The sequence below is a fragment of the Pongo abelii genome, chromosome 1 (genome assembly GCF_028885655.2).
Source record: "Pongo abelii isolate AG06213 chromosome 1, NHGRI_mPonAbe1-v2.0_pri, whole genome shotgun sequence".
In the NCBI taxonomy this organism is placed as follows: domain Eukaryota; kingdom Metazoa; phylum Chordata; class Mammalia; order Primates; family Hominidae; genus Pongo; species Pongo abelii.
The window spans coordinates 73,995,578-74,022,865 of NC_071985.2; the positions used below are offsets into that span (position 1 = coordinate 73,995,578).

At 35.9% G+C, this 27,288-nt stretch overlaps 1 protein-coding gene and 1 non-coding gene across 11 annotated transcripts in view; both read left to right on the forward strand.

The window, feature by feature from the left end:
- Nucleotides 1-27,288, forward strand: part of COP1 (COP1 E3 ubiquitin ligase) — a 263,125-nt gene that overhangs the window by 234,079 nt on the left and 1,758 nt on the right. For all 10 annotated transcript variants that reach the window (XM_009240673.4, XM_024232782.3, XM_024232783.2 and 7 more), the window contains one exon: nucleotides 26,626-26,670. In XM_009240673.4, the coding sequence (XP_009238948.1) occupies nucleotides 26,626-26,670 (45 nt within the window). The remainder of the gene's footprint in view (nucleotides 1-26,625; nucleotides 26,671-27,288) is intronic.
- On the forward strand, nucleotides 3,704-3,846 carry LOC112131423 (small Cajal body-specific RNA 3). Its single transcript, XR_002913498.2, has one exon. It is a non-coding gene; the product is annotated as a small Cajal body-specific RNA 3 (non-coding RNA).

The following is a 27,288-nucleotide window of genomic DNA, read 5'->3' on the forward strand; positions in this document are numbered from 1 at the left end:
TTGTTGTTGTTATGGGTTACATAATTCTCTCCTTTTGTTTTGTTAAGTAGCCTAGAATTGCATGGGAGAAGCAAAGATCCCATCTCTGTCACATCCAATCTTGAAGCCACCTGTGGAAATTTAGAAGTGCCGTAGCGTTCCCATCTGGAAAGAAAATGCCGAAGTATTTCCAACAGTCGCTGCCGCAGACCTATTCTTTCTTTACAGGAGTGATTAGGTACTGTCTCAAACCCTCCTGAGTGCCACATCAGGAGGCTCTCCATGGTCTGTTGGTCACTTTGAAAGATGTAGAGACTAAATCCAAGGGAGACATTAGATAATAGGCCAGGGTTCTCATCGGTCTCCTCAGTAGCAAAAACAAAGGCTAGAACATTCTGGTAGTGCTCATGATTAATTGGAACATTACAGCTGTAGTCGAAGATCTGCCTCCTGAAAGGTACTGTGTTCTGATGTTTACAGCCAAATTCCATAAAACATTGGCTGATTTATTACAATGGCTACAACTCAGAAATAGCTCATGGGAAAAGATGCATAGGGCAAGGTATTGGAGAGTGGTGGGTGGAGTACACAGAAGAATAGGTCTGTGCTGGTGACTGTTGGAAACACTTTGGCATTTTCTTCCTAGATGGGTACCCTCCTAGTACCTCAATGTTTTCACCAACCTGGAGGCCCTGGAACCTCCATTTTCAACAAACTCCCTTTGAGATTTATATATAATAAAATGCTATAAAGTATCAGTTTTTGAGCTCTTTTCTGTTTGTATATTTGCTTAATAAGAATTTGCTAAATGAATAAATTTTATCTGATTAAGTTTTCAAGGACCCAAATGACCAAAATAAGAACTTACTTTAAGACTCAAAATATAACAAATGAGGTTAATTTAAATCAGGCAGTGAGTTTTTGGAGAATATATTCTGTACAACAAAAAAAAAGTTACTGCAAAATACCTTTACAACTTTGACATAGTAACATCCTTATTTCCTTCTGGCTTTATCAGTCTTTCTAAGTCATTTAAGTCTAAAACCCCAGAATCATTATTGTTGCATCTCTTTATTTTCCATCTAATTATTCATCAAATAGCAGTAATTCTTTCTTTGAAATGTCTTCTATATTTATCTTTGTTTTCGTTTCTGCTTTTCATCTCCTCATTTCTGTTCCTTCCCTTTCCCCTTCTCTCGATTTACTTCTAACAGCTTTATGTCCTCTTCAGTCAGCCTTTATGCACTACCAAATATTCATCTTTATACAGAGATAATCAATCAAACATTGCTTGTTACCTTTAGTTGACCCAGGTCTTTCAGAAAAGTTTTTTTCAAATTCAGCAGTTGTGTGTACCTCTATCTGGTATATTTTGGCCAACACTAAAAATAAGGGGAAGTTTTGATAAATATATTACCTGAACTTGATAGTTATTTAATCTATTTCACTTCAGATATCTGTATCTAATTTTAAAATTATATTTACCCTTACTATTAAATATGATACTTAAGAAAATTCAATACTATTGAATATTTACCCTTACTATTAAATATGATCCTTAAGAAAATTTTGGGAAAAAGTACAATAGAAAAAAATACTCAAAGGTAACTCAGATTTCAAAATTTACTAGTATTTAGAAAATTAGCCTTTATAATAAGTATAGAATAATGTCGTTCCTATATCTACTTCTTAACTGCTCTATTTCCTGATCTCATGTGTTTGCACTTAGACTATCGTATCTAAACTATTACATTCAAGATTTTCAATAATCTAATATAATGCTATCCATCTAACTTTATTTCTGTTTTCTAACACAGTTCACCTACTTCATTAAGAAAGTTTCTTCATTGTCCCATACTATTCCCATTCCGGCTTCTAAACTCGTATTCATGTTGTTTTTCATATTGGCTTGTCCTCTTATTTCTGCTTAACTAAATTCTCATCATTTTTTAGCCCAATCACTGCTTCTCTTTCCCTCTTTTAACCATTTTATCTCCTTGGTTTCTGGTTTCTCACAGCTATTGATGAACCTATAGAATGCGGTCTACCAACTGATGTTCAAATTCATCTTGAATTGTTCGTTGTGCTTCATTAGTGTTGCCCCAGGTACATTCCTTGCTTCAACTTGGAGAGCAAAAAAATACAAACACCAGCAGCTACCAGAGTAAGAGCTACTTAGTTTTCTAGGAAAGAGGAGTTAAAGATTGAGTTAGAATAAAATTTAAGTCTGCCTAACCTGGAGAGCCTACTTTAATCAATTTCATAAGATCATAAATATACTGACTAGATAATACACTAGTATTATTAATACTAGTACACTGTGATACTGACAGTACTAATATGATACTAATAGTACTATCATTGCTTGAGATAACTACCCTTTAACTGTAAAGAAATTAAGGTTATATAGTATTTTAGTAAAAGCAACTACCATTTATTTGTTTGGTGCCTATGATATGCCAGTTACTCTTTGGTTACATGCTGTAAGGGAGAAGAGATTTTTCTCACCTGTTGCTTGATTCATGACGGAGACCTTTTACATGACATAGAAGTTTTACATGACACAGAAGGCTTCAGAAATGAAGACCCAAAGAATGGGTAAACTTGTGTATGTTTATGCGTAGGTTTGATGAAGAAATGAATAGTCTCATGGAGAAGTATGATTGGAGGACAAAGGGGTATGATCTAATGGTAATAAACCGGGGGCAACTTAGCAAGACCTGTTTGTTGAGCTTCTTCTCCGTGTGTGTGTCTCCAGAAATAAGGGCATTCCTTTCCTCCAGGTAAGGATAGGCACCTCTGGAATGAGAGTCTTATGACCTGCTTTAGTGGAAGGGCAGAAAATTCTTTTATGACCTGCTTCAGAGGAGAAGTGTGGGAGAAGGTCGTCCTGCTTCTGCTGTTTTTTCAAATACCAAGGTGCCTAATTGGAGGTAGTGTGTTCTGATCCGTAACAGTGCTCTACTGTGTTTTCCTTGAGTCTTCATACAGATTCTACCTAAGAGTATCTGCTTTATATTTGGAGAAATTGAATGTCTAAAAGGATTAAGCAGAACCAAAATTCAGATCCAGGTTTCCATGCCTTGAATGTATTGCTTTTTCTGTTACATGGTATTCCCCAAATAGTGCTGAATTCTAGAATCAGCTTTACCAGAGTAGTCTGGAGGAAATTTGCGAATAGCTCTCTTAAATATGCACAGTTCTATGCTCAGAGGAGCTCTTCTCAGTATTAATCAGCAATCCAGTCATTTTTTCCCCTCATACTTGTCATTGTAAGCACATTGTTCTCAAGCTTTATTCAGAAGATCATCCAGAGTCCAGAGATATTAACTGTTAACATGTGCTGCAAGTTGAAAGTGTTTAGAGATAATATTTGAGTGCAGTGTGGCAAGGATAATCAAGTTGTTTAGGGCCAGTTGGCAAGAAGACTTTGGAAAGCATTGAGAACGAAAGGAATGATGAATGTATGTGTTCTTTTGTATCTAAATCCTTCTTCCCTTGTGTATGTTCTTTACAGCCTTTTCTCCCTGAATAAGGATCACTTTGACTTTGTATGCTAAGTGTGCCTTCTTAATGGTTCTTTTCCTGTTATCTGAATCCTGATTTTGTATTTATCTTATTTGAATGCATTGAAGTATATTTAAATGAGAATTTGATGCAGTTAGGTAACTGGAATATAAAAGACTGGTTAACAAAAGTCTTCTTAATAATGAAGCACACCAAAAATGGAAGCTGCTGGAACTAACCATGTGGACAAATGAAAAAATGCCTTTTGTCTACAGATTGCAGCGATCCTACATAAACATATGGAGGTCTCTGTTTGGCTTAGGACAGCTGGCTAAGTCTGATCGTTCCCCTCCATACAACCTTTAAAACTACCACTCTAAATACTTGGTTTCCTTGCCATTTTATTCAGTATCTCTGCTGGTTATGAGTACTGTATTATTTTTTAAATGAGCAACCAAGTAAAGTTACCTCTGTATCCATCTGAACTGGTTTTTGAGGTATCTTACGAGTTTTGAAAATAGGTGTTATTTGCTTATTTAAGGAACGTACAACCAGGAAGTAGAATGAATGTGGAAATATTATTCTTCTCTTGCCGAGCATGGTGGCTCACACCTGTAATCCCAGCACTTTGGGAGGTCGAGGCAGATGGATCACTAAATGTCAGGAGTTCAAGACCAGCCTGGTACCAACATGGTGAAACCCCGTCTCTACTGAAAACACAAAAATTAGCCAGGTGTGTTGGCAGGCACCTGTTGTTGTACCCAGCTAAGTTAAGGAAACGCCACACTTTGAGATGAATTAAGAGTCCTTTATTAAGCCGGCGGCCAAAGAGGCAGCTAATGCTCAAAATTCTCTCAGCCACGAGGAAGGGGCTCGATTAACTTTTATACTTAGGTTTAGGAGGGGGAGGGGGACTCAAATGTAATAATTCTACAGAAGTAAAAACATGCAAGAATCAAAAGAATCAAAATGGTTACAGAGTGATAAACAACTTAAAAGACCAATGGTTACAAGAAGAGCAACGGTACCAGGTGCAAGGTTCTAAATCTTTCATTATATAGATACAGGGTCTATGCCGGACAGGAACTCAAGGTTTTATGTTGTTGTCTCCTGGAGAAAATTCCTGGGAACTTCATACATTGTTGGTGTTAGTACCTCATCAGTTAATTGGGCTCCTTTGAAATGCTGAGGATCTGTTTACCCAGGCCAACTCCTTACGAAAGGGGGTTGGGTGAGGAGCCCTTAGTGTCTTGTAAATTAAGGGGTCAATTGGAGTTTGTCTGGCTTTCCTAGCTAGAGAGAGTCTTATTTACATGAGAAGCAAGGCTAGGTGATTAAAGGGACAAGCAGGACAAAATTCAAAGTAATAAGTTAAAGTAAAAAACAAGGTTAGGCATTTTACTGTAATCCCAGCTACTTGAGAGGCTGAGACAGGAGAATCACATGAACCTGGGAGGCGGAGGTTGCAGTGAGCTGAGATTGTGCCACTGCACTCTAGGCTAGGTGACGGTGTGAGACTCCATCTCAAAAAAAAGAAAAAAGAAATATTATTTTTCTAAGGGGCCACATTGGCTTAATGAATTCAAGGTTACCAGTAAAGGTCAATACTTTAGATATGAAGGAGCTAATCAGAGAGAGCTTCCGTGAAGATTTTCTCATTAAGAAAGTGATTTTTCCAAAATCCAGTTTATATAATTTTTTAAGGCTGTAACCAAAGTTCAGAAATAACCATTTGCAGAGGAAAGCTGACTGCTAAGTATTAACCTTCTTAGTACTGAATTCAAAATCTTCGTTTTTCCTGATGTGTGTTTTGCTGTAAGTTGTGGGGAGAAGTTGCTCCCACCTACCTCCCCTGCCTTCTACAACTTATGGCAGCCACAGCTGGGTTTGTTTGTTGAGACTGAGTCTCACTCTGTCACCCAGGTTGACAGAGTGCAGTGGCATAATCTCAGCTCACTGCAACCCCCACCTCCCGGGTTCAAGCAATTCTCATGCCTCAGCCTCCTGAGTAGCTGGAATTACAGGCGACCACCATGCCTGGCTAATTTTTGTATTTTTAGTAGAGATGAGGTTTCAATGGCGCGGTGGCTCACGCCAGTAGTCCCATCACTTTGGGAGGCTGAGGCGGGTGGATCACCTGAGGTCAGGGGTTCAATACCAGCCTGGGTTTATTTATAACTAATTGTATGAGGATCCTTGTTTGTGGTTCTGAAATCCCATATTTCTTATCCTGAGCAGTTTTTGCATTAGACAGTTGTCAAATGAGTAGCCATACTTTTCTAGGCCCTTTAGAAATCCACTGTTTTGTTCATTCTAATGAACGATTTTAAGATTTTCTAAGGAAGGATACTAGTGGAGAAGAAAGAAGAGATTTGGGATTAACTGATTTTGAAAGTGTTCCCTTGTGATGAGGAAATCCCAATTCCCCAGATCTTAAATTGGGATTTTGTTTATGGGGGGTGGGGGATTGGAAGGAGAGTAGGAATTTGGCCTGTCAATGCCATGTATATTGACTTTGGAACACTCTTTACCACTTTGGTTCTGTGCTCAAGCCTTTTCCTCTGATGATATCACTTGAAATCATACTTATAGAGAGATATATAAAAGACCAAATTTTCCATGTAACAAGGCTTTTAGGAGCCTAGGTTTTTGACATTTGAAATGTAATGTAGATTTATAATGTATGAGAACTGAGGCTCTCTTGTACATACTCAATGACTACCCAAGACACCTTTCTCCTTTCTTCCATTTTGCTTTAATAAATTCAGGATAAAGCCCAGACATGTTATAAGCTTACTGGGTCAATATGATACAGATCAGCATTGGTATATTTCTCAGTTTTCACAAGTTGATTCCTGGCTTTGCTCTTTCTTAGCTGTGTTTATTAATTTGGACAAGTTATTAAGTCTAAGACTATGTTTACTCTTTGTAAATTGATGATAAAAATAGTACCTTTCTCATTGGGTTGCCATGCAGATTAAGTGAAGTAATCCACATAAAATTCTTAACTAAGTCACTGACCTATAGTGCTCAATAAATATGTGATAATGAAACAGGTTTTTAAGTGTGTGTGTGTGTATATATATGTATGTGTGTGTGTGTGTGTGTGTGTGTGTGTGTATTTGTAAGATAGTAAAAGGAGACACTGATCTTAGAATCTTAAATTCACAAAGTTCATTTATTGTCTGTCTTGCAAACACAATTCAGACAGCTAATTCATTCAACCCCCTTGTATTTTTTTATAGAATGCAGGGAAGGCTAACTAATATTTTAGTTTAAAGAGCAAGACCTTTTATTGATAGATTGTAGTTTTGTGTTCATTCTTTCTTAGACATATTTATATATATTTTTACCAAGTCAACTCTGAAAGACCACACACTGAAAGAAAGGTCAGGGACAAAAAGAAACTATTAGGCTTACAAATGGCATTTAAAAACTTTTGAAGATGATATTGGAACCTATGTTTGAATATCTTTGTATGGACTCTCACTTGGTTCCAAAATGTAGCATAGATTTATGTCTAGAATAAAGTAAAGAAACACTGTGGTCAAATAGGGGGATTCTCATGATGAATCAAACCCAGATAAGTGGCTGGGTGCGGTGGCTCACGCCTGTAATCCCAACACTTCACACCTGTAATCCCAACACTTTAGGAGGCTGAGGTGGGTGGATCACGAGGTCAGGAGTTCGAGACCAGCCTGACCAACATGGTAAAACCCCGTCTCCAAATACAAAAATTAGCTGGGTTTGGTGGCGCGCACCTGTAATCCCAGCTACTCAGGAGACTGAAGCAGGAGAATCACTTGAACCCGGGAGGCGGAGGTTGCAGTGAGCCGAGACTGCGCCACTGCAGTCCAGCCTGGGTGACAGAGCGAGACTCCATCTCAAAAACAAACAAACAAACAAACAAAAAAAACAAAAAAACCCCAGATAAGTGAAATGAATTTCTCTGAGCTCCAAAAACAAAAGAAATTTGAATTTTAAAAGAAGTACTAGAAAGTGCTTTAAATAAAAGAATGCTTCTGCATGTCAGGAAATCAACAATGGCCCAATAGGATGAAGTAACAAAATATCAGCACGAGTGATGAAATTGGACAATTGAATAGTATCACTTAACAAGGCTTTGAACAAAGAAAAAATTTAAGAATCTCTATATCTTATATCTGTATTTCTTCTCAAGGGCAAGGGAGAGGATGTCCATAAGGCAACTATAGATCATGCATCAAAAGAAGGGCAAATTTATTTGAAATTGTTCTGTGGCTGCAGGATCCTAAGTGAAAATCAGATTTGACTATACACAGAGTCCATGACCTCCTACATGAGGAGAGAAGCTATTTTAGTTTTCAGGATGCAATTGCAGTACAAATAGTAACAGCCCACCCTGAAGAGAGAAAAAAAAATGGAGCAAAAGCCCATTCTTTTATGTTTATAATCTTGGTATGAAAAAGAGCTTAAGGCAGGTATGGTCTTTTATTTTCAGTGACATGAAATCATCTTTGTATGAATGCAAATTAACACTCTCTTTTCCGGCAATGAGAAAACAAGACATTTGTGTTCATAAAGAGAATGCCTTTGTCCAAATAAGACAAGAGGCTCTTATGGAGAGAATATTAAGGAATTAACAGATATAGTATAGATTGTGAGTTTTTTTGTGTGAAGCCTAGTTACCTCAAATTTTTATTGTCTTTATATTTATTTAAGGAAGGATATTTAAATTCAGCCATGTTTCTCACTGTTCTGTGCCCTCCAGGGAGCTGTATTTGCAGATACTGTATGTTGTTCATAGTGATTTACCATTTCCATTTAATCAAATGCTTGTTAAAGGACTTAAATGGACATACAATTTAAACTTAGTGGGCACACTTTAAGAAGAAAATTCAGTGATTATAGGACAAATTGTTTAAGGCAGAACTGCTTATAACTTCGCTAGCCATCTCAGCTGCAGTTTCTGCTTCTAGAGGACAAATGTGAATAGTATTTCAGTGTACTTTACATTTTCTATGTCACTAATAGTGTTCTACCACTTGAAAGGGGAACTAAACTTAAAAATTATCTTCTAGGCTTTTTTTTCCCCAGTAAAATTTTCAAGCAACTTACCTTCCTTTGTCATGAAGTTGTTTTAGGGGAGAAAACATTTCTGATTTTTGTTGGCTTTTTTTTTTGTTTTTGTTTTGTTTTTAGATCCTTATTTAGCAAGGTTGTGCTTTTAAACATCTAAGGGTAGAGGGTGGGATGTGTGTCATTTATTACCTTCTGTCTTGGGGTAATGTTCTGATTGAGAGTGCTGGGGCCAAGTTGCCAGGTTTGCCTCCTATCACCATTAAGTATTAGCTGTAAGACTTTGGGAAAGTTATTTAACCTTTCTGTGCCTCAGTTTCCTCTTCTGTGAAATTAGATTAATAGTATCTTGCCTCTTCTGTGAAATTAGATTAATAGTATCTTGCATGTAATATTCTGAAATAAAATTAGAAAATACATGGAAAGTACTAAGAAAATAGTTGGCACAAGATAAATGATCAATCAGTAAATGTTGCTGTCATCTTTAACATTTTATATACTAATCCACATAACTGGACAACTGTACTTGTTTTTAGTACATCAAATATTGTGCAGTATGAAAATATATTCTCTGCATTTAAGTGATTTACAACCTAGTAAATAGAAATACTCATAAATAACTATAGTATGAACCTGAATGAAAGAAATCTTTATAAGATCATTACCCCTGAAATTATTGACCCTAGAGCGAAGAGGTTACTTCTAATTTGGAGAATGATGGAATACTTTATGAAGATAGGGGCTTTTGAGCTGGGCTTCATAAAGATATAAAGGGTTTCAGAAGTCTTAAGACAAAGGGAAAGGAAGGTGCCTGGACAAAAGACCATAAACAAACACATCTATTAAGTACCAACCAGGCAGTATACTAACTGCTATTTTAATTTAAAATCATCATCATCAATCTTTTAAGGCATATATGCTTGAGTTCCTTTAAAAGTGAAATTGAGGCTCAGATTTGCCCAAGATTACACAGCTAAGTAAGGGATACAGTTGGAATTAGAACCCAGGTCGGGCTGGCTGTAAAACGTACACCCTTTCTGCTATACTGCAGAAAGCTAGAGAACAGTGTGAACAAAGGTGCAGATGAAGGAAAGTGCAATAGATGTTTAAGAAACTTCTAATAAAGTGTCTAAGTATGATGGTGGAATAGGGACTTTATTGAGAGATGAGGCCAGAGAGTGTGCTAGATGTTATAGTCTTGAATGCCATACTGAGAGAAAAAAAAAAAAGTTTGGACCTTTTTCTGTAGGCATTAAATGCCTAAAACCCACTGTGAAGATAATCCCATGAGAGTATTATCATAGCAGTGGATAGAGTGCATTGTAATGAGAAATTAAAAATAGAGAGTCTACTCAGGTAGGTTATTAAATAATTTAATTATTCAGGGTTTTTTTTTTTCTGTGTTCAGTTTCCTTCTAGGGAATAAGAATAACAGAAAACACCCACATGTAACATTCATGTTTTTCAAGATGTTGAGGTTGCCCTCACATATTAAAAAAAAAGTTTATTTGACGATGTTTCATTATATTCACTTCAGACAACAAGTTTTGAACTATGTTTGCGGATATAATCATTAACTTCTACCTTCTAGTACACAACTTAATCTTTTTTTCTGCTTTTCCAAGAATTCACTTATTTAACTTAACACATGTGAATTTAAGAGTTTTGTTAAGAGATAGGATTAAAGGAGATGACTCTAGGTGCCCAGGGAGTGGGAGGTGCGGTGAGAGATGGCTGAAGGAATAGAACACTGGTGGGAAGCAAAGTTCTTTTCTACCTTCTTAGGTTCTCTGGCTAGGTCTGTGAAATAAACTTACAACTGATGGATTAACAGGAGAAAAGGCATACAAATTTATTTGATATTCAAAATTTTACATGAATCAGCTGCCAGGATATGTCGTAGAAAGAAAACCCCCAATGAAAAGGCTCGGTTTGGAGGTTTTTATACCATTTAGACAAGAAGACAAATTTAAAGGGAAGCGACAAGACAAAGGAAAGGGACTTTGAGCTTCTAGGAGTGATGAACAATAGGAAGGCAAATATTAATATATAAGAAACTAATGGTAGATAAGGGCTAGTTAGTGAGGTTTGTTTGTGCAGATTCTTTCTCAGTACCATCTCATCTTTGGTAATAATAATAAGGTTGTTATCCCTTTCCTGGTACGGGAAGTAACTGGGGTACAGGGAATTCCTCTCTTTCACAAGAGGAATTTATTGTCTGTTTTCAGGCAGATAGGAGGAGAGCAGAAAGCTCTCCTCAGTTGCCTTCAGCTCAAAATAATCTTTCCACCAGAGTAGCATATTTTGGGATGGCATATTCTAATCTACAACACCAAAGAAAAACTACTCCTATTTTTTTCATAAAGGCAGTCACTGACTTTTGTTATCCATAAATAAAATTCACAGATAAATGAAACTTACTTATTTTCTAACCCTGGTATGCTACAGTTTACATGCTTACCCCACCTCATATTTTCATCTCATTAACTAATACATAAGCTGCTTTCTCCACACAATTTGTCATCATTCCAAAACCATTTTTTTTCAAATTTATTCCATGTGCATGACGGTGTCCCTTTGCCTAACATATCCATCTTTTCTCCTGTGAAATTTCAAGTTTTATTCTTCCATTGTTCCATTTGTGACCTAATCTATGAAGCCTTTCTTATCTTTTCCAGGTAAAGGATCACTCTCTTCTTACTTCCTCAGTTGCCCCTTTGAGCTCTATAATATATTCTTTTTTTTTGAGACAGGGTCTCACTCTGTTACCCAGGCTGGAATGCCCTGGCCCATTTAAGGCCCATTGCAGCCTTGACCTCCCAGGCTCAAGTGGTCCTCCCGCCTCAGCCTCTCAAACTGCTGGGATTACAGGCATGAGCCACAACACCCAGCCTATTTCTTTCTGTTAAAAGTCCATTTCCTCTGTTGGCCTATGGTCTTAAGATCAGACATCATGTCTTATTCTTCTTTGAAATTCCAGGACCCAGCACAATCATCTGGCATGTGATATCTACCCTAATGGGTGGATAATGATGGATAAATAAAGTGGCATGAAATTAATAAACTTCATGCCAAAGTCACTATTGTATAATGAAACGACTGTGATGATTGAAAGTTATTCTCTCTGTGAATCAATTGGAGCATTTCTTTATGTCTTAGTCAGGGTTCTCCAAAGGGACGGAAGTAATAGGACATGTATAGTTAGATCTATGAGAGGGTTTTTATTTGGGGTATTATCTCACATGATTATGGAGGGTGAGACGTCCCATGATATGCCAGGGAGGCCGGTAGCATGGCAGAATCTTAGGCTAAAGGCCTGAGAATTTGAGGGCCCATTGATGCAAGTCCCAGAGTCCAAAAGCTGGAGAATCTGGACTTCTGATGGCCAAGGCCAGGAGAACAGTGTCCCAGCTCCAGGAGAGAGAAAGCAAATTCACCTTTCTGCTCCCTTTTTGTCCTATCCAGGCCCCCAGCTGATTGGATGGTGCCTATCCACATTGAGGGCTGAATTTCCCCACTCAATCAACCGACTCACACACCAGTCTCTTCTGGAAACACCCTCACAGACTTACCCAGAAGTAGTGCTTTGCCAGCTCTCTAAGTATCCCTTTATCCAATCAAGCTGAAACCTAAAATTACCCATCACACTGTTACCTTGGACATCAGGAGTAGCTTTCTGGAGAAGCTTCTGTCAAAGCCATTTTCCAATGGCTGAGTTAGCCAGGGACTTATAAAGGCCCTTTATAATGCAAATTTGACCATTTGGTGGAGTTGCTTTTGATGTTACACAGTACCATCTAATGTCCAAATCCAATAACGTATTATTACTAAACAGTCTTCATTTCCTCATGATTTTTGACAATTTTGACTTGCTTCTATTTCTTAAACTCTTCTTTTAGCCTCCATAATAGTCTTCTGTTTTGCTTCCTGCCCCTTTGTTCATTTTGGGCTCCTTTGCTTGCCTTCCTTGAACAACTAAGCCAGAAGCAATTTTCCCTCACTTAAAGATCACTTATAAGATACATACTTTATGCCAGGCATTTATGTATGTGTCTGTTTGATCATAAAAATGGTTCTGTTAGCTCAGTTTTGTTAGCATTGTTTTATAGTTAAGGAGACTGAGATTCAGAGAGGTCAAGTAACTTACCCATAATGACAAGTTTAGAAGCGTTAGAGCTTTGAATTGAAACCTTTCGGACTCCAAAGACGTTTAATCTACTCTGTCACTCTGTCTATGTTTTGTCCACCTGTTAATTTGATTTTAGGAATACAGATTGTCATATATAATTCTGGTCCATTTCCTCCTGAAAACCAGTTACTGGCATGTCCATGAATATAGAAAACTCTGTAAAATTGTTTTTTCTATAAGAGAAGCCTACAGACCTCTCTTAGGTGATGAAGAGGCTTAGAATTGAATATCAAATTTGGCTTGCCACTTAAAACAGAATGGAGTCTCAAGTTGCAAGTAGGGTTGTTTGTTAAACCTGAAACACAAAACAAGATAAAGGGAGGATATAACCACCAAATAGAAAACTTTTGACTCTACATTTTGAGAAAGCCCCGAAGATGTATTTGATCTATTATACAATTCAGGTTTACATTAATGATGGTAATTTACCTAGAAAGATTTCACACCTGATAATAGTAGTTGACTCTCTAGGGAGATGAGAGACACTCAGTTTTCCCCTACTCTTTTGTACTGTGTGAATTTTTACCACATGTGTATATTATCTATTCAAGTTAACCAATAAATATATTTTTCTAAATAAGAGAAAGGTATTTAGGTAGTCCTTAAGGAATCCATTATTTATTATCCCCATTTTTAATCCAACCATCTTGCTAAACTCTTATTAATTTTAATTATTCATTTCTACATTCCTTGGATTTTTTATGCACACAATTAATTCATCCACAAATAATTAAAGTTTAATGTCTGCTTTTCCAGTACTTATACCTTTATATCTTTATTCATTTGCCTTATTTTGATGGCCAGAACATCTAATGTAATGTTAAATAAAAGTAATGGTATCTGGCATCGTTGACTTGTTCCTCACCAAAGGGAAAGCTTTTAAAGATGTTATCATTAAGTATGTCTCCTGTAAGAGTTTTGTAGATACATACCCTTACAAAGAAGTTTCCTTCAGTTCTCAGTGTGCTGAGAGTTCTTAACCATAAATGAATGCTAAAGTATATTACTGCTTTTTTGTACCTATTTAACATGATATAATATTTTTCTTTCTTTTTTTTACATTTACTATCACTTTTATTTACTTACTATTATTACTCTGAGCAACCAATCTTATGAGAAGCTCAGAGTGGAATGTGTGGGTCATGGTAAATATATTATTTGACTCATTTCCAAACACACTTACTATTGCCTGGTGTTTTTTGTTTTTTTTTGTTTTTGTTTTTTTTTTTTAAGTTTTAGAGTACATGTGCACAATGTGCAGGTTAGTTACATATGTATACATGTGCCATGCTGGTGTGCTGCACCCATTAACTCATCATTTAGCATTAGGTATATCTCCTAAAGCTATACCTCCCCCCTCCCCCCACCCCACAACAGTCCCCAGAGTGTGATGTTCCCCTTCCTGTGTCCGTGTGTTCTCATTGTTCAATTCCCACCTATGAGAATATGCGGTGTTTGGTTTTTTGTTCTTGAGATAGTTTACTGAGAATGATGATTTCCAATTTCATCCATGCCCCTACAAAGGACATGAACTCATCATTTTTTATGGCTGCATAGTATTCCATGGTGTATATGTGCCACATTTTCTTAATCCAGTCTATCATTATTGGACATTTGGGTTGGTTCCAAGTCTTTGCTGTTGTGAATAGTGCCACAATAAACATACATGTGCATGTGTCTTTATAGCAGCATGATTTATAGTCCTTTGGGTATATACCCAGTAATGGGATGGCTGGGTCAAATGGTATTTCTAGTTCTAGATCCCTGAGGAATCGCCACACTGACTTCCACAAGGGTTGAAGTAGTTTACAGTCCCACCAACAGTGTAAAAGTGTTCCTATTTCTCCACGATGCAATATTTTTCTTTCAAATATTGATCTAGTAGGTGAAATTAATTGTTTTTTTTTTTTTTTTTTTTACCTAATATTAAACCAACCGTACATTCGCTGGAATAAGCCCAACTTGGTCAAGATTTATTCTCCTTATATATTGTTAAAATCAACTTGCTACTATTTTGTTTAGGATTTTTTCATTTGTCTTTATGAATAACATTGTCCTGTAATCTTTTCCTTTTTTGCATTGTCCATGTCAGGTTTTGATTTCATGGGTATATTAACTTCATAAAGCAAATTAAGGAGTTCTTTCCTCCTTTGATGTGGAAAAATTTGTGTAATAAGGAATTACTTCTTTCTTGAATATTGGCTGAACTTGTAGATGAAGTCATGTAAGCCTGAGGTAGAAATATTTTTGACTGTTGATTTATGAATTTAATACCTGTAGGATGATTCTTGCTTTCTATTTCTTCTTGATTAGTTGGGTAAGTTTTTATAGGAATTTTTCCACTTGGCTTAAATATTAAAATTTATTAAGATAAAGTCTTTTCAGTTTCTTTTTTCTGTAAAATTATTTATTCTCATTCTGAGGGAAGGCATCAATTTAACGTAATGCTTAACATTTGGAGAAATAAATTTTAAAGAAGGGTTATATTCTGATTTTGTTTAATAGTTATCTTCTGGTTAATAAAAGGAGGAGAAATGTAGGGTGGAAATGTTTATCATAGTAAATAGCAAGGTTTATGTATAAAACCATCTTTATATTGAATGTGAAGAGAGGAATGACAAAAATATTTACCTTTTTGATACTTCAGTGCTTTATTTTGGGGGAAGATATTTAGCTTCATAGCTGAAATGGCTTTGATATTATACTGAATGGTTACAGAGATCTCATAAATATAGTAGTGATAAGGGGTTTATATATTATGTTGGGAAATCAGAAAATATTTAAATCATGAATAATGACTTTTAATTGTTAAAGACCAATATTGGATTTAAAGTTAACTTATAAAATACATATTTGTTCTTGTGTGTTTGTTCCCAGCTTTTTAAAATTGATATTATTGAAATATAATTTACGTAAATATAAACTACATACATTTTAAGAGTATTCAGTGAATTTTTACAAGTATATACATCAGTATAACTACTACCTTAATTCAGTTATAACAACGTTTTCATCACCCAAAAAGTTACCTTGTGTCACTTTGTAATCAGTCCCCTCCCTTCTCCACTACAAGCTACTACTAATCCACTTTATGTCATCATAAGTTTTGCTTATTCTGGAATTTCATATAACAGGAATCATACAGTATGTAATTTTTTGCACCTGGCTCCTTTGATTTAGCATGATATTTTGAAATGCTTGTGTTATTGCCTGTATCTGTAGTTCCTTCTTACTAGTAATCCATTTTATAACTATGCAACAAATTTTGTATCTATTCACCAATCTTTAATATTGCACTTGTTTCCAGTTTTGAACTATTTTTAATAAAGCTGCTGTAAACATTCATAAATAAGTGTTTATGTGACTATATACCATCATTTCTTTTGGATAAATACCTAGGAGTGGAATTATGAGATTGTAGAGTAGGTGTGAGTTTAGCATTATAAGAAACTGTCAAACCTTTTTCCACAGTTGTTGTATTACATTCATTTGTCACTTAACAATGGGGATACGTTTTGAGAAATGCCATTAGGTGATTTGATTTCATCATTGCACAAACATCATAGAGTGTACTTTCCAAACCTGGATGGTATAGCCTACTACATACCTTAGCTATGTGGTATAGCCTGTTGCTCTTAGGCTACAAATTTGTACAGCATGTTACTACACGGAATAGTGTAGGCAGTTGTAACACAGTGGGATTTGTGTATCTAAACACAGAAAAGCTACAGTAAAAATACCATATAAAAGGTAAAAAATGGTACACCTGCCTAGGGCATTACCATGAATGGAGCTTGGCGGAGTAGAAGCTGCTCTCGGTGAGTCAGGGAGTGAGTGGTGAGTGAACGTGAAGGCCCAGACATTATTGTACATTACTGTAGACTTTATCAACACTGTTTACTTAAGCTACACTAATTTATTTTAAAATGTTTTCTTTCTTCAATAATAAATTAACCATAGTTTACTGTAACTTTTTACTTTATAATTTTAATTTTTTTCACTTTTTGACTCTTTTGTAATAACTTTTAGCTTAAAACACAAACACATTGTACAGCTGTACAGATTTTTCCTTATTCTGTAAGCTTTCTTCCATTTTTAAATGTATTTATTTATTTTTACTTTTTAAACATTTTTTGTTAAGCTCATCAACATCACTGTCTTCTACATCTTGTCCCATTGGAATGTCTTCAGGGACAATAACACACATAGAGCTGTCATCTCCTATGGTAACAATGCTTTCTTCTGGAATATCTCCTGAAGGACCTGCCTGAGCCTATTTTACAGTAGCTTTTTTTGTTAATAAGTAGAAGGAGTACAATCTAAATTAATGATTAAGAAGTATAGTACAATAATTTTATTGGACCACCATCATATATGTGACCCATCATTGACCAAAATGTCATTGTGCAGTGCATGACTATATTTTGCACTCCTGCCAGCATCCTAAAATCATTCCATTTGTTACATATTTTTGCCAACACTTGATATTGTCACTTTAAGAAAAAGATTTAGTTGTTCTAGTAAGTGTGGATGGTATTTTAAAATTTTTGATGAAGTCCAATTTATCAGGGTTTTTTTTTCCTTTATTGTACATGTTTTTTGCATCCTAAGAAATAGTTGCCAACCCAAAGATTTTCTCTGATTTTTTTTCTTGAAGTTTTATTGTTTCAGCTTTTACATTTATGTTTTAGATCTATTTAGAATTAATTTTTAGAATGGTATGATAGAAGGATTGAAGTTCACTTTTTTCCGTATATACAGTTGTTTTAGCACACATATGGTTGTTTCACATACCTGCAGTTGTTTCAACAGCATTTGTAAAAAATTACTCTTTTTTTTGTTTAACTTGCCAAGTTGTTTTGAAATTCAATTGATTATGGATGGATCTGTTTCTGGAATTTCTTTTCTGTTCCTTTGATTTATATATCTATCCTAATAATAATACACTATATTGATTCCTAATGCTTTTATTAACAGTAGAGCTTCAAATCATGTTGTGTAAGTCCCTAGTTTTATTTTTTCTTTTTCAAAATTATTTTAACTATTATAATGTCTTTGCTTTTTCATTTAAATTTTTGAATCACTTTGCCAGTTTCTACTAGAAAAGTTTGTATGATTTTAATTGGAATTGCATTGAGCCTATAGATAATGTAAGAAGAATTGGCATTGTAACACTATTGAGTCTCTGGTCTATGAACATGGTATAACTATCAATTTATTTAGGTATTCTTTAACATCTCTAAGCATTGTGTGGTAATTTTTAGTGTGTAGGCCATGTGTGTGTGTGTGTGTGTGTGTGTGTGTGTGTGTGTATGGTTTGTCTCTAAATGATTCATGCCTTTTATGGTACTATAAATGGTATTTTTTAAAATTCTATTTGCTTATCATTTATTGTTAGTTTATGGAAGTGAACTGATTTTGGTATAATTGACTTTGTGTCTGACAGTCTTGCTGAAGACAATTTATTTATTCTAGTAGCTTATTTTTAAGGTACATTAGGATTTTCCACATAGGCCATCATCTCTTTTGCAAATAAAGACAGTTTTCTTTTTTCAGATCCATATGCTTTTTCCTTTTCTTGACTGTCACACTGGGTTGTACCTCTAATACAGTGTTGAATAGAAATGGTGAGAGAAAGTATGTTCACCTTGTTCCCAGTCTGAGAGAGAAAGGGTTCAGTATTTCACCACTAAGTATGATGTTAGTTGTAAGTTTTTCATAGGTATTCCTTATCACCTTGAAGAAGTTCCTTTCTATTCTTAGTTTGCTGAAGGGATGATGAATGCTCTCAAGTGCATTTTCTGTGTTGTGATTACATTACTTTTCTTTTCTTTTTTTTTTTTTTTTTTTTGAGGCAGGGTCTCACTCCTGTCACCCAGGTGAGAGTACAGTGACACAATCACAGCTCACTACAGCCTTCACTTCCCAGGCTCAGGTGATTCTCCCACCTCAACCTCCTGGGTAGCTGGGACTACAGGAGCACGCCACCACACCCAGCTAATTTTTTGTGTTTTTGATAGAGGAGGTTTCGCCATATTGCCCAGGCTGGTCTCACACTCCTGGACTTAAGCAATCCACCTGCCTCAGCTTTCCAGAGTGCTATCACAGGCATGAGCCACCCTACCTGGCCTCTTCTATTCTCTTTACATAGTAAATTATATATATATATTTTTTTTAATGTTGAAAACCAATTTTAATATCTGGATGAATTCCATTTAGACATGATGCATTATTCTTTTTGTATATGACTGAATTATCTTTACTTGTATTTTGTTAAGGTTTTTTACATCTGTTTATAAAAGTAGTTGGTAATTTTATTTGTTTTTATAATGTCTTTCTCTGGTTTTGTTTGATTTACAAGCTGAGTTTGGAAATGTTCCTTAGTCTTCAGTTTTAACAACTTTTTCTTTCTTCTGTCATAATTGGGAGTTTGTATCTTTCATAGAATTTTTTCATTTCATTACCTGTCAGTTTTATTGACATAACAATTGTTCATAATGTTTATTTTCTAATTATTATTTTAATATCTCTAGAATATCTAGTGATATCTCCTAATTTATTACTGATATTGTTAACTTACATTTTCTTTTTGTTAAGGCTTATCAATTTTATTGATTTTTTTCAATGAATTAACTTTTCATTTTAATACTTTTTTATCTTTTTCTGGTTTTATTTTGATTTCTGCTCTTCGTGACTATCATTCTTGTACTTATGTCATGTGTAACTTGTAACTTGCTCTTTTCCTAGCTTCTTAAGGTGCAAGTTACTATATCATTAATGTTCAACCTTCCTGCTTTACTAATAAGTATTGGAAGCTATAACTTTCTAGGCATTGTTTTAGGTGTGTTACACAAATTTTGATGTGTTGCATTTTTATTATCTTTTAGTTCAAAATGGTTTCTTATTTCCATCCCTGGGTTATTTGGGAGTATATTTTTAAATTTGCAAATACTTGTGGATTTTTCCAGATTTCTTTTTGTTATTGTTTTCTACTTTAGTTCTGTTTCTTCAGAGAACATACTTGTATGATTTTAGCCCTTTAAATTTACTGTGATTTGTTTTATGGTCTGACACATCTTTCTTGGGGACTAGTACGCATGCATTTGAAAAGACTGTGTATTCTGTCATTTAAATAAAACTTTCTATAAATGTCAGTTAGTTCAGTTTGGTTTTTATGCTATTGTTTAAGTCTTTTATATGGTTATTGGTTTTCTTTCTACTTAGTCTTTGAATTATTGAAAGGTGACTTGTTAAAAGTTCCAAACATGAGTCAATTTATTCTATTTAGTTTTGTCAGTTTTGGCTTTGTTTTAGATATGTATGTATATAGGTTGTTTTTTTTTTTAATAAATTGACCCTTATTTAATTATGAAATACCTGTCTTTATCGCTGGTCAAATTTCTTGTCCTTGTCCTGAAGTCTACTTTTTCTGATATAGCCATTCCAGCTTTCTTATGATTAATGTTTGCATGGTATATCTTATCTGTATTTTTATGTTTAAAGTGTTTCCTTTTTTTTTTTTTTTAAGACAGGGTCTCACTTTGTTGCCCAAGCTGATCTCAAACCCCTAGTCTCAAGCAGTGCTCCCACCTCAGCCTCCCAAAGTGCTGGAATTACGGGCATGAGCCACCGCGCCCAGCCTAAAGTATATTTCTTAGGGACAGCATAGAATTGAATCTTGCTGTTTTATCCAGTCTTATAATCTCTGCCTTTTAATTATAATATTTAGACCACTTACACTTAATTATCAATACAGTTGGTTTTATGTCTGTCATATTTTTTATTTGTCTTCTCTAAGTTCCTATGTTCCTCATTTCCTTTCTTTTTTTTTTGAGTATTTTTATAATATTTTATCTCCTTTACTAGCTTATTAGGTATATACTGTTTCTTGTATTTTTTAATGGTCTCTCTAAAGTTAATTTATGTTTAACTTTTTACAGTCTGTCTTCAGATTATATCATACCACTTTATAATGGAAGAATCTTATAACATTATACTTCTATTTTCCCCTTTTATTATTTGTGCTTTGGTTGTCATGTATATTTACTTGTGTTTGTGTTATAATCACCTTAAAGCACTGTTATTATTTTTCCTTAAAATAGGAAATTATCTTTTAAAGAAACTTAAAAACAAGAAATCAAATATCTTTTATATTTATCTACCTAGTCACCATTTCTCACAATATTCATCCCTGATTTATTTATTTATGTATTTATTGAGACAGAGTCTTGCTTTGTTTCCCAAGCTGGAGTGCAATGGTGCAACCATAGCTCACTGCAGCCTCAAACTCCTGGGCTCAAGAGATCCTCCCCCTTCAGCCTCCGGAGTAGCTGGGACTAGAGGCATGCATGCATCACCGTGCCTGGTTAATGTTTTTTTTTTATTTTTCGTAGCAACAAGGTATTACTGTGTTACCAAGACTGGTCTCAAACTCCTGAGCTCAGATGATCCTTCTACCTCAGCCTCCCAAAGTGTTGGCATTGCAGATGTGAGCTACCATGCCCACCTTATTCCTTTTTTAGATCAGAGTTTTCATGTAGTATAATATTCCTTCAGCCTGAAGAACTTCCTTTAACAATTTCTTACAGCACAGGTCTGTTTGTGAAAAATTATCTCAGCTTTATTTTATCTGAAAATATCTATTTTGACTTTAATTTTGTGTATCTCTCAATGGATGGCTTTCTTGTTTATCATCTTTTTTTTTTTTTTTTTTTTGAGATGAAGTCTCGCTCTTGTCGCCCAGGATGGAGTGCAATGGCGCCATCTTGGCTCACTGCAACCTCTGCCTTGCAGGTTCAAGCGATTCTCCCACCTCAGCCTCCCGAGTAGCTGGGATTACAGGCTCCTGCCACCACGCCCAGCTAATTTTTGTATTTTTAGTAGAGATGGGGTTTCACAATGTTGGCTAGGCTGCTCTCGAACTCCTGACCTCAGGCGATCTGCCTGCCATGGCCTCCCAAAGTGCTGGGATTACAGGCGTGAGCCACTGCGCCTGGCCTCTTGTTTATCATCTTAAAGATGCTGTCCTATTGTCTTCTGGCTTGCATTCTTGCTGATGGGAAATTGGTGATCTTTCTCTTTATGTAATGTGTCTTTGTTTCTCTGGCATTTCTACAGATTTTCTCTGTTTCTTGTCTTCAGCAGTGTAACTGTGGTGTGCCTTGATGTGGTGTTGTGCTTCTTTCTGCCTAGAAATTGTTAAGCTTCTTAGATTTGTGGGTTTATAGTTTACAAATTTGAAACATTTTAGTCTTACGTTTTCATATATTTTTTTCTCTTCCTTCTTTGGGACTCCAATTATACATTTATTAGGTTGCATATTGTCCAGTAGGTCACTAAGATGCTAATATCTTTTTCCTCTCATGCTTTTTTCCTGTCTGCTTCAGTTGTAATTTTGGAGGTGTTACAAATTTTTTGATGTTTTTTTCTTTACTTGTCTCATCTGTTGTTATGTCCATCTCCTTACCTGCTTTGTGGTCCAGAAATTGCCTCTCAGTAGAAAGCCAGGGTGATTATAGGACTCACTTCATTTGTTTCTTTTCTCTCAAAGATCACAGTCCTGTACTGCCTGTGGTCCAGTGGTATCTTACATATTTTTTTCAGTTTTCTAGTTGTATATGGTAGGAAAACAAATTTAGTCTGTTTACTCTGTTATGGCCAAAAATGGAAGTTTTTTCTTTTTATATATTCACGTATCTTATATTTAAATACATTGTATATACTTACACCTATACTAAAATTAATTTACATTTAAAATCAGTTATGTCTATCTCTATGAATAAATCCACCAGTTGCTAAGTGAATAACTGTTTATTTCTCAACTTGTCAGGATTTTATTTTATTATATTTTATTTATTTATTTTCGAGATGGAGTTTTGCTCTTGTTGGCCGGGCTGTAGTGCAGTGGCGCGATCTTGGCTCACCATAGCCTCCGCCTCCTGGGTTCAGGCGATTCTCCTGCCTCAGCCTCCTGAGTAGCTGGGATTACAGGCATGCGCCACCACGCCCGGCTAATTTTTTTGTATTTTTCGTAGAGATGGGGTTTCTCCATGTTAGTCAGGCTGGTCTCAAACTCCCGACCTCAGGTGATCCACCTGCCTTGGCCTCCCAAAGTGCTGGGATTACAGGCGTGACCCACAGCGCCATCCAGAATTTTAATGTGTTGTCTATAATGACCCTTTTTAAGCAAGCCAATAAAGATAAAACTATTTTAGTAGATGCAGGTTTTCTTCACTAGCCTACGTGTGCTACTAAAAATGTTTTGGTATAAGTTAGTGTAGTATCACTGACTTAAGCAAGTTGGTGCATGTTTATATGTCTTCTGTTTTTATAAAAGACTTGCTAATTTTTCTGTTGTCTTTTCTGAGTCTCTTCATAGTCAGAAAAAAATATTGGATATTTTATTAGCTTAGCCTTGAGGAGAGTTCTGTAGTAAAACTGCCGGTTTCCAAAAAAAGGGAGAAAATAATAAGAATTACTGACTGGCACTTTTATTTTATTTAGCAAGTAAAAAATAATCTGTTGAGCTAGAGCTTATTTATAGTAGGCTCTAGCAGACCACAGCTACAACTAGGAATTACCAGTCATCCAAAATGCAATCAAGAATCATTAAAAACTTAAATTAATAACCTTGTACGTACCACTTCCAGATCTCTATGCTAGAAGTAAAATATCTGGTTTTATTTTTCTGTTACATGCAAAAAAAAAATAATTTATCTTAAGCCAATATCTAGCTATCTGATAGTTTAATTCTAAATAACTTTTTTGTAATCATATTACCTTTGGGGAGAGGGGATGTACTGAGATATGAAGCCATTATTTTTCTTTCGTTAAATTTCAGTCCTAAAAGACCATTCAAACTGGCATTCAATTCATATGTTGACTTTTTTTTTTAACACATAAAGTATTTGTCTGTTTCTGCAGGAAATAGTGTTAAGAGTTAACCCTCGGATAGCATCTAATATGACATCATATATTAATGCCATAGTAATCTTGAGGTTACAATAAGACAGTGTTTATTCATGTTGGATAGTTATCAGATGTCCCCCTTCTTGGGTTTAGAGTGGTAATTGTACATATTTTAAACTCCTCTTGTGTGGTAATCCAACTAGATTACCTTATTTATATTGGGCCTAATTTTTCATACTGTAAGATAATATACTACAGTTTTCCTAGTTTTCCTCCCATCAGAAGTCAGAAGTTTTAATTATGTAATTTATAATCCCTGTGACTGCCAGAAGTAGACTCCCTGCTCATCCCTAAGTGAATCCTCATCTTCACCAGGTCTCTGCATTCCTTCTCTATATTAAAAGGTGACTAGACCCAAAATGGCAGAAGGAGATGGAGCTTTCGGCTTTAAATTTTTCATTGTCTTGTCATTATTTGTTCTCATAGCAAAGGGAGCAGTTCATGGTGGCTGCAGCATTTAGTGGTGGTGGCTCTTGGCAGTAGCTTTCTTGCAGACCAGAGTCTGTCCCCTCCTTGAATGGCAACTAGGTTGATCAGTGAGATTTTCAACTGCTTTTCTGGATGATGTTTACAGGAGAATTATTTCTGGGTCACCAATGGCAGTTCTGATACCATACAACTTGTTTAAAATTCCTGCTAGAAAGAAATCCATATTGCACCACACAGTGCCTCTTTCTGCTGTTTTCTGAGGCCAGCATAGAAATGCTGTCTCTTGACCAATTCAGGGTAAGTTATTATATTCCTAAAGGACATCCAAAACTTACTCCAACCACTTTCTACATTCAGGTCACTAGAAGAGTAAATAAATCCCAAGTTTATCTTCCTTTCCCCTCACCCCAACCCCCCACCCCGAATATGGAGTGTTGATTCTGTATACCTCAAGTCCCAGAAATAGCCCATAATATTCCGAAGTTGATGTTTAAATTAATTCTAATAGTGAGTATTGTATTACCCATGTTCCTTTTTTTTTTTTTCTTTTTTGAGACAGAGCCTTGCTGGAGTCTCTCCAGCCAGGCTGGAGTGCAGTGGTGCAATCTTGGCTCACTGCAACCTCGGCTCACTGCAACCTCCACCTCCCAGGTTCAAGCAATTCCCCTGCCTCAGCCTCCTGCCTAGCTGGGACTACAGGCACACGCCACCACGCCAAGCTAATTTTTTGTATTTTAGTAGAGACAGGGTTTCACCATATTAGCCAGGATGGTCTCGATCTTCTGACCTCATGGTCTGCCTACCTCTGCCTCCCAAAGTGCTGGGATTACAGGTGTGAGCCACTGCGCCCAGCCCCCATGTTACTATGTTTAAGAACATGTGCTAATTTAAGGAAAATCCTCAGCTAGGAAAAGATCAACAATTCCCATGCCCACATGTCTTTATTTCTTCTTGATACATCTATAATCTTTGACGCTACTGACTAATTCCAAGGAGTATTCTGATTCCATTAAAAATTCTGGAATAGTGGAAGACATTATTATTTTCTTGTATGCCATTAGTAACAAGATGCACATTTTTGAAGAGCAGCTTTATTAGAAATGAAAGGGAAAATTTAAAAATGGAAATGTATGAGTTTGTAAAGCGCAACTTGCATATGTCAAAGAAACTAAAGTTTAACTCAGCTTAGCTGAAGTAACTTTTCTAACATACAAGCCAAGAGTTTTCTTTCTTCTTATTATTGCTTTGTCATGAAGCCCGAAGGATATTTAGGTAGATCCTATCCTTCATTCAAATTAGACCACTTTATCTGTTTCTGATAGCTGTTATTTGGACTTTGTTTTTCTCTCTGCCACCTGGCCTGACCTCTTATGGCGTTTTAAGTCTGTTTACCTCCTCTTAGCTGCCTACCATGAAAAGCAAAAGACTCCAACACATCCAAGTTCCAGAGTCCTATTAGATGCCCAGTTTCCTACAGGAGGCATGTCTCCATTCTTCCTACTTTCTGAGATTCTCTCTAGTAAACTCAGTCATGTCCATTTCTTTTCCCACTCTTCCTACTTTCCAGAGAAATGTTTTTTCCTTGGCTTAGAATAGAAAAATACTTCACCAAATATATTCTCATCCAAGTAATCACCAAGGTTATTAAAAATGCATGTGCTGAATGATAGAATAATTAAAAAGAAAGATAGTCCTTTTTCCCAAATGAATATTCACATTTTCTTGTTTTCCTAATACCAAATGTCCATCCACAGAGATTTGTGCCAAGGATGTTGGCAGGTTTTACATCAATTACTGGTATTTTATGAGAGAAAATGAATGAAGAAGGAGTGTTCTGGGGAAGCAGTTATTCACTTTGTTTTTCTCAACTTACTCTTTTTTTCATTTTATTTCAGTCTTTGTTTCTTTTGGCTTTTCTTCCATTGACAATCTTTTTCCCTTTTATTTTTGTTTGCATTCAAAAGTGTCCTACTCTGCTTCTAACTTTATTCTTTTAATTAAAACTTACACTTCAAAATATGGGGTCTTATGTTTAAAATATAGTTAAAAACATGTTAAAATTGTCTTCGACTGGGCACGGTGGCTCACGCCTGTAATCCCAGCACTTTGGGAGGCTGAGGTGGGCAGATCACCTGAGGTTGGGAGTTCGAGAACAGCCTGGCCAACATGGAGAATCCCCGTCTCTACTAAAAATACAAAAATTACCTGGGCTGGTGGCACATGCCTGTAATCCCAGCTACTCGGGAGGCTGAGGCAGGAGAATCGCTTGAACCCGGGAAGTAGAGGTTGTGGTGAGCCGAGATCGTGCCATTGCACTCCAGCCTGGGCAACAGAGCAAGACTCCGTCTCAAAAAAAAAAAAAAATTGTATCTTCTTATTAAATTCAATTGTCTTAGGAATTGAAGTGAAGAAAGAAGGATGAAGAGGAAATTATCTCTTGGATTGCTCTCCAGGAAATCCTTCTCTATACTTTAAAAGCTCTTGTTCTTTTCTAGGAGTCCAATGTGCTGATTGCTGCTAACAGTCAGGGTACAATTAAGGTAAGCTATTTACTATATCTCCATTTTAAACTCAGGCCCATTTTTAGACTGAAACAGGATTATGGAAATACACCATTGTACTGACCCTTAGAGATCATCCCAAATCACAGGTCTGTGTCTCCTTACAAATGGCTTGATTTAAGGAAAAAGAATAGGTAGCTTGCATCTGTGGAGAAGATGATAGTGCTTGTTAGGTTGTATGGAAGCTGGATGGATCAATAGATGGTCAGTTTGAAAAACAGATAAAGACTAGTGAACATTCACTGTGGGCTAAGCACAGTTTAGCTTCTGTTATGCCAGTACAACTATCCCACAGGGCTTTCAGTAGACAGAGCCCAAAATATAGCAGGAGATGCAAGATATAGCAGAAGATGCTTAGACATCACCAGATTTAAACATATCTTGGTCTTATTTTATTCTCTTCCTCATGGTTCTCTTTCTTCTGTCCCCTAAGAAGTAGGTTTTTCCTCAGCTGTCAAAGGGGAAAAAAAGTTATTTTAGTGTTCAGTTGAAAATTGATAGATGTGATTCAAGGAAGCCTAGCCATAAAAAAAAGAAAGAAAATTGATTGATGCATATATAGCACTTGTACATGATACATTGGATAAATAAATCCTG